General features: G+C 34.8%; 1 protein-coding gene across 3 annotated transcripts; it reads right to left on the bottom strand.

Moving 5' to 3' along the window:
- Positions 1-1,731: 1,731 nt before the first annotated feature.
- Positions 1,732-5,762, bottom strand: LOC137742664 (beta-glucosidase 18). Of its 3 annotated transcripts, XM_068482587.2 has the most exons (13): positions 5,672-5,761; positions 5,067-5,342; positions 4,904-4,970; positions 4,752-4,810; positions 4,586-4,661; positions 4,381-4,455; positions 4,204-4,291; positions 3,789-4,041; positions 3,581-3,696; positions 2,808-3,060; positions 2,603-2,705; positions 2,424-2,517; positions 1,732-2,139 (listed from the first exon to the last, which is right to left on the bottom strand). In XM_068482587.2, exons 2-13 carry the CDS (start codon positions 5,226-5,228, stop codon positions 1,875-1,877), a joined length of 1,611 nt encoding a protein of 536 aa, XP_068338688.2. In that variant the 5' UTR covers positions 5,229-5,342; positions 5,672-5,761; the 3' UTR covers positions 1,732-1,874. The 3 variants fall into 3 exon arrangements, with proteins under 3 accessions (XP_068338688.2, XP_088536271.1, XP_068338689.2); XM_088680145.1 differs by lacking the exons at positions 4,752-4,810; positions 4,904-4,970 and having other exon boundaries at positions 5,672-5,762; XM_068482588.2 differs by lacking the exons at positions 5,067-5,342; positions 5,672-5,761 and having other exon boundaries at positions 4,752-4,818.
- Positions 5,763-8,057: the final 2,295 nt, after the last annotated feature.

Below are 8,057 nucleotides of genomic sequence, written 5' to 3'. Positions count from 1 at the left end.
TGGAGACATTTTCTCTCCTGTTCACATTAAAGCACTCATAATTAGAGAAAGTCTTTTGATGGTGATCAAAAGGGATTTACAAAATATTTCGTTGGAAAGTGATTCACTTTAGATAATTTTTGTTTTGAATGAGTCTTCTTTGAATATGTTTACTACTAGACCTATCATCAAAGATGCTAAATCCTTATTGCACTTGGTCACTGAAGCTACTGTGTCCCATGTTCGGTGTCAAGCTAACTCTATATGCCCATAGGCTTGCTCATTTTTCCCTTTACGGTGGTAATTGTACTTGGTTTGATGAAAACCCCTCATTGATTTGTGATTTAATTGAGCAAGATCTCCCAATTCCTTGTACTGATTAGTCTATTCCTGGCATTTAATGAAACTATATCGCATTTTATCAAAAAAAAAAAAAAAAAAAAAAAAAAAAAAAAGATAGTTGTCTAATTCTTTAGAGATGCTTTAAGTGACAAGGGAGAATGAGGTAATGAAACTAGAATTAGAAGGGTTATATCACATATGACGTTTAAAATTAACATAACTCCGTATTTTGATCTTTCAAATTCAAAACCAATTAATAACGTCCTTATTTACTAATGCACACAAATTTGATTCTTCCAATTTAACATCTTAAGTTTGAGTTTAATTACAACCTCATACAACTTCTTTATTAAAGTGATGATATGTTAAAGTAGATTCTACATTTGTGATAACATGATTACCAACTTGTGACACATGACCAAACAATTAATAAATTTTTGAATAAATTATATTTTGTACCTTCAAATTTGGGTTCAATTACCACTTTATATAATATTTTTAAAACATTCAGTTTTATCTATTAATTTATTATTTTATTTATTTCAATGAATAATCATGACCAGGGACTATTGTGACGACCGATAACATAAACTAATTAAAGTATAATCTTCACCTTGATTTAATACAATAGACTCCTTGATTGAAATTAGCGTGAATGGCCGAAGTAACATGTGACCCATTTTAGGTGAAAAGGCAAAGTGAAAGTAAAATTATACTCAAGTATATTCATTTGTATATATTGAAGGGGGAAACGGATCCGCTCCAGATCCCTTTCCATCTAATCCACCTAGTTTGGGATCTGGACCGTTGAAATTTGATCAAATAACTACAAACAGGGGGTCTCTTTAAAAGTGATAATAACTGTAGCCGTTGGATCAAATTTCAACTGCTTGGATCCCGGACTAGGTGGATTACCATTGAAGGGAGGAGGTTACTCGCAAGTGCCTTTTAACATAGTAGTGGAGATGAGCATTGTCCTTGCACCAGAATGTGAGTTCAAACCTAATCAGCTCTCGAATCTAACATTTTTAATTTGTCAAATCTATTGTTTGACAAAAGAGTTTAAATGAATTTAAAAGAGTTTACAAATCTATATGTATTCAATCAAGATTTTAAATGAATTCACAAAAATTCTTGGGTATTTAATCGTGATTTTAAAATAGTTTATAAAACTCTATAAAAATCTGAGTGTATTCATTCCGGATTTCAAAGTAATTCATACAACTCCATATGTATTTAATTAGAATTTGATTTTAAAGTATTTTAAAATATCTAGGACTAATGAATTTAGAGAGATATTACAACGGTTTCTAGGCTTTAGAAAATCAGGCATCTTCCCCTTATTATTGAATCCATCTATAATTCATATGGAGACTATGGAACTCCATTAAATTTATAACTCCTTCAAAATCATATAAAATTTTAATTGAATACAACCCTTAATTATAACATTTATTTAAAGAAATAATCAATATCCATGCCTCCGAATAGAAAAGAGAAACATGCAAAGCGTGAGCAGCAAATTAAGGTAAAGTAAGCACATTTGGTATTAACTACATTTCAGCAACTTTCGGTTGCAATTGGCTAAATAGTGTATTTTTGTTGGAGTGACCTGAAGAAGCTGCACTAATTTCCTCCTCGTTGTGACTATTGTTTCTGATGAAACTACTAAACCACCTTGCAGAAAGCTTTGGAGTTCGCTCCAGCGTTTTATTACGATCAACATAAACTATACCAAATTTTGTTTCATACCCACCAAGCCATTCAAAATTATCCATCAAGCTCCAAATGAAATAGCCACGTACATCAGCACCATTCCTGTGAAATAAAAACAAACAAAAAATCAGAAAATTGTACAGATAGTTCGTTAGAAATTTTAGAAGGACAAAAGAAAAATGAAATTAAGTGGGTTTGATTTCATATATATGTATATATATGTTAGATTTTTTTTTTTTTTTTTTGAACTATTAAATATTTTTGCGCATTAGAGAGGGATTGAGTCAAATTCAGCTTGTTAAATTCATTTGACTCTAAATTTTCCAATGCATTGGAGATAACTCAACGCCTTATCATTGTTATCGGAGGGTAACTCATTGGCTCACCTTATTGCTTTGGCTAAAAAAGCAAGGTAGCCTTTGTGAAACTTGATCCGATTCCGGTCTTGTCGTTCATTCTGGGGTGTCGGTGAGGAGTATCCTGTCACATGTGGAGGAAAAAAAAATGACTCTAAGCGACCTGCTTTCCATCAATTAAAGCAACCAAGGTGTGGCCATTCACTTACCATTTTCAGTAACAAACATGGGCAGGTTATTGTATCTTCGCTTAAGATAGTCTATAATCTTCTCCATGCCTCTTGGAACAACAAAAAACCTAGCGACTCCAGTCTAGGAAAGACAAAACAAGATGAGCTTGTTAACGTACCAATTTGGACCAATAATCAAACAAAAATTGACGGTGTACTAATTAATACTAAATGTTTTATATACCGGTTCTCCAATCGCAGTGCCATCCCGATAGCCGGTTGTGTTGACGTAGCCTCTAATGGCATGGTCTCCGCCTGAGGGGCAAGGGGAGTGGAAACAGTCCTTGGCATATAGTGTTGTATAGTGGTTGAGTCCGATGAAATCTATGCTGCCTCTTAACAGCTCTTTTTCTTTGGGGGAGAACCTTGGCATTTCCAAGCGAGGGCATTGGCGCATTTCAGCGGGGTATTCTCCATACACTAAAGGATCCAACACCCTTTTTGGGAAGAAAAATTTAGTCATCCATTCTAGCATATTTATGCTATTTTTATACTCTTAATTATGGAATTGGATCCTCTCCAAGGCAAAGCCTTGGGATCCTACTGACCGGACAACATGGGCCGTTGGATTTTGATCCAACGGCTACAATTATATAACTTTTAGAGAGACAACCCTGTTTGTAGCCGTTGGATCAAAATCCAACGGCCCATGTTGTCCGGTCAGTAGGATCCCGAGGCATTGCCTCGGAGAGGATCCAATTCCCTTAATTATTACACATTACTATTATGCTATGATTAATATGCAATATATTAACAGAAAATGTCAAATTGTCAACCGCCGAAAGATTTCCAATTATATATGCGAGCAAAAATAAGAAGCTGACCAATTGGGGATTCAGCAGATGTTAATGTGGCGAAAGTCCTTGCACAGAAATTAGAATTGGATACTGACTATATCGTACATTTTCTTGCATCAGATAATTAAGCAAATTGGTAAACGAAAAAAGAATAACTTACCAGGCCGCATTGAAAGCTAAGACTCTATCAACAGCATGCAGGTCCCTTTCATCGTCTCGAAGAGGTTCATACCAGTGACAATGTGTAATAATTCCGACAAACCCATGTTGTTTTGGCTGTTTCAATTTGTAGTAATATTTTTTTTTTCAACTTTGGCTAGCTAATTAAGGCCATGAGTATGAACATGTTATATGCAATACTTACATACCTGAAAAAGCCTCCGATATGTGTCAACTGCCATGGCATGAGCTATTAAAATGTTGTGCATTGCAATGAGAGGCTCTACATCAGAATTGCCACTTGAACAATTCCCAAAAGGGGGCGTGCAACGAGCAGGTGGGTATACTCCTTGTATGTAAGTAAAATCAACCAGCATGTTGGCTTCATTGACGGTAATCCAGTGTTTCACCCTGTCCCCAAAGCTCTTGAAGCATATGGAGGCAAAATGTGCAAATTCTTCCCTACAACAATGAAATTAATAAAACCTTAATAACGAGTATAAGCTTAATTGTCGCAGTAATGACACAAATGAGTGCTGCCATTTGGACTACATTTACTAATAACCATACTAAATCAGTTGTATAAATGGAACTAAAATGAGATGGTCAGTAAGCATGGTGTACCGTAAGAGTGGACTAAGCCAACCCCTATCTCTTGCATCTAGTAAATAGGGCATGTCATTGTGGTTAAGTGTCACAAATGGCTCTATTCCTGCAATGTGTATCCAAGTTCCAAATCATTAGTGTCAATTTTATTTTATTTTTTTGGAATTTATATTTAAGATAAAATTAGCTAGGTACCTTTGCTCACAAGATGGTCAATAAGTTTATTATAAAATACGATCCCTCTTGGATTGATTTTGCCGAGTTTGCCGTCTATAATTGGCTCAAGATCAAATCATTTGTAATAAAGCAACCCAGATTAATACAACCAAATAAAAGTATGAAGCACAAAACTAACCAGAATAATCCAAATTAAGACAAAGACGATATAAAAACAACATACCAGGTAGAATTCTAGCCCATGAAATGGAGAACCGATATGCATTCATCCCCAGAGAATGTATCAACTCAATGTCCTCCTATACATACATAAGTACATACATAAGTTTCGAAAAGTCATAAATCTGGTTATAATTACGTTTTTGTGTTTGATTACGTTTGGTGAATACCAAGTAGCGATGGTAGTGGTCATCTGCAACATCTCCAGTCTCATTGTCCTCTATTTTTCCTGAAGTGCTTTATACATATAAAGACATTAATTTGGTGAATATCAAAATTAAGAGTAGCAACTAATTACCATCTAATTTTCTTGTTTAATTACCTGGAATGTGAGTATAAACATCCCAGTTGCTTAGGCTCTTTCCATCTTCATGATAAGCACCTTCAATCTTAATTATCACATTGAAATTGAATAGCGAATTTAACATTCAGATATATAGTTGCAGAGCAAAGAGAAAAAATAACTACAAGAAGAAGAGGGGTACCTGATAAGATGAAGTGCTTGCTCCAAACAAGAAGCCATCTGGGAACTGAGATTTCTGGATTTCTTCTTCATCTAGTTTGAAACTCTGAGCTGCAACTAAAGCAGTAGACAATAAGATAACCGAGAGCGACAAGAAATAGAGCAAGCCTCCAGTAAATTTCATTTTGTTTTTTGGGTTTCAAATTGTTTGTGGTAGTCTGGTAGAGGGTGGTGTATCATATCAAGTTGTTACATTAGTGTGGCCGGAAGCCTGGAAGTATTCAGCAGGATTAGGTGGCTGCATAGTGGGAGAAAAGTGAGATGAATAAACTATTTTCAATTATTGTTTCATAAAAAATTAAAAAAAAAACTATTTTCAATTATTCGTGGTGGCATGAGAAACACACGACTTCGTTCCCTCCCTAAATAATATATTGTTATAAGGAGAGAAATATACGTGTTATAATATATTATAAAACTTAACGAGTATTTTATATAAGATTAACTCATTTCATGTAAATTTTTCTTCCATAATAAAATAGTCAGCTTTAAAGAAGTGTTCTTTTGCTCTTTATATGAATTTATATTGCTATAAAAAAAATTAAAAAAAAAAAAAAGATTACTTACCGTTAAAGCCGTTGCTATCCGCACTGATGTTTTAAGACAAGCAATATTTAGGCGTGAAGGATTTTCTAAGGGTCAAGGGCAGAGAAATGAGTGATGGCTATCTTTGCATAAAGTTATTGTTTAGAATGACAGTTTGTAGCCTTCTAGTCTGGTAGATTTGTGGTGGTTGTGCACGTGTTTAGGCAGAGACAATGAGGAACATGCGTGTATATTTGTGTACCATGAGTAACATTTAGACATAAATTTTGTAGCTCTTATTTCATAACTTTTTTCAAGAAACTGAACCGTTTGTATTTTAATTCATTATCCATAAATTATCATTGTAAAAAGTTTGAAAAATCCAAAACTAATAGATCAACTCCAACCCTTGGACCCAAACCTAAATATTTAGTCCTCTAAAAGGATTATTACGCTAATACCCCTCAAGTTTATCGTGTTTTTGCAAAACTTATCTTCATGTTTGAAATATAACACTGACACCCTTAAGATTTTAGTTCACTTTCCTATAACCTCCTTAGGACCAATTTGCCCTCATTATTAATTACTTTAAAAAATAAAAAATCATTTATAAATAAGTAAAATTAAAAAATTTAAATCTTACATCAAACAATTAAAAAGAAATAAAAGGAAAATTGAAGAAATCTCGTCTCATCTTCCTCTACCATGAACTCAGATCTTCTCTGGACTCTTACATGCGGAGCCTGCGGACTGGCTAATCCTAGCGGTTCGTAATAAATCATGTGGTTATGAATCAATTGTAGTTTTCCTCTCACATCCGTCCTTCTCTCTTCGTCTTTCTCTCTTCTTCGTTCCTGATTCTAAGTTCTCTTTTCTATCAAAGTTGTACCTTCTTCATCCCTCTTATATGATTCCGTCATTTTAATTCAAGTTTAATCCCCAAATCAGTTTTTGGCACTCAAATTAGAGGTAAATTTTAGCATATGAAAACTTGAATTTGGCCTCAAAAGCTTCCCAAAGAAAGAATCAATTAATTATTGGTTGCAGACAAGAATAAAAAATTAAAAAAACTTGATTTATTTTCCATGACCATTTTCAAATTCTTAGAGCTTCAATGGCCATTTTCAAGAATAAAAAATTAAAAAAACCAATTTTATTTTCCATGATCTCAGGCCTTCTTTGAAGGCATACCACTTGATTTGAAGAAAATTAGTATTTGATTTATTCAAATCCCAAACCACTTGATTTTTAATTACTCATACATCAGGATTCACCATTATAAATATCATAGAAAAAAAAAATTCAAAATCTTTAAGTCCTCTTCCTGAAAACAATCACAGGCTACAAGGAATAAGAGAGAAGCGAGAAAGAGCTAAAATATCAGAAACGAAGAAGAGAGAAGGACGGATGTGAGACCCTCTGCCCCATCATTGTCATCATTGGTGGCAATGGCGTTGGGAAGGGCACTGTCATAAAAAATAAAAAAAATCAAGGATTCCAACAAGAACTCGCATTTGGTGAGGAAGATTCTTGGGAATTGGCTTTTCATATTTTTAAAAGGAAAATTAATGAAAAAGAGTTTGAAAACTTTGTTATAAGTGAATACTACTAGGAGTGATTTTTTTAGAATAAAAATGTTATTTTCGTTAAAAGTGAACAGTACGCTTATTTAAAACTCCCTTTAAATGGCCAAGTGAGGCCAAGTTTGTGGAGAGGTTGATTAATTGAAAAACCAAGATGAAGGAGTAGCTTCTTGTGAGGGTTGCAATGGCTAGGAAGTAAATCATGTTAAGAATGGACCTCTAGAGTAACCTAAAAGCCCAAAACAGAAAAAACATCGAAGTAAACCCTTTATGCTTTCTTCCAACGCGGCCGATGAGAGTGTCGTTAACACCCCACAATGAGTACGAATCACCACCACCAACGAAAGCCAAGAACCAGCACCACAGTTATGGAAAGATAATGGACTTGGTCTTTCGTCAGGTAAAACCTCACCGATCGCAATCACCAAGTAAGAGAAACCAAAAAGGCATGTGGATTACCGCAAGCAACACTGCCAAAAAGGCAGATAGAGATAAGGAAGTGGTGTAGCCACCCGAGCCGGTGTGAACACCGGAACTCTATGCACCTTCTGAGTTAAGGACCACAACAATTTGCGTTCAAAAGTGATCACAATTCAGAACGAAGATGGAATCGGTGGAAGCCAGATGAAGGACACGTAGATGGATGAGTGGATGAATGGATCTGAGGGTCGGAAGATCAATGATTTCTGGAGTGGAAAGGCTAAGGGAAAAAAAGAAGGAAAGCAGGGAAAAACAACATAAAAGAAAAGAAAGAGGAAGCAGAGATGAAGAAGAACGTGCTGCCACCAACCCAAATAGAAATTAGGGCCGTTGGTTATAGGAAAATATGGGCTTTCTTGCTGCTC

Source organism: Pyrus communis, chromosome 11 (assembly GCF_041283825.1).
Source record: "Pyrus communis isolate YQ-2024b chromosome 11, ASM4128382v1, whole genome shotgun sequence".
Classification (NCBI taxonomy): Eukaryota; Viridiplantae; Streptophyta; class Magnoliopsida; order Rosales; family Rosaceae; genus Pyrus; species Pyrus communis.
Note: the sequence above shows the minus strand (reverse complement) of the source record. Positions and strands in the feature narration are given on the sequence as shown.

Bases quoted from the DNA above. Each gene is read 5' to 3' on its own strand.
- LOC137742664 (XM_068482587.2), bottom strand. From the start codon at position 5,228: ATGAAATTTACTGGAGGCTTGCTCTATTTCTTGTCGCTCTCGGTTATC. The intron at 3,061-3,580 runs GTAAGTTATTCT...CTTCCCAAAAAG, and splicing joins TTAGCTTTCAATGCGGCCTG to GGTGTTGGATCCTTTAGTGT. The intron at 2,140-2,423 runs GTGAGCCAATGA...TTTATTTCACAG, and splicing joins TTTTTAGCCAAAGCAATAAG to GAATGGTGCTGATGTACGTG.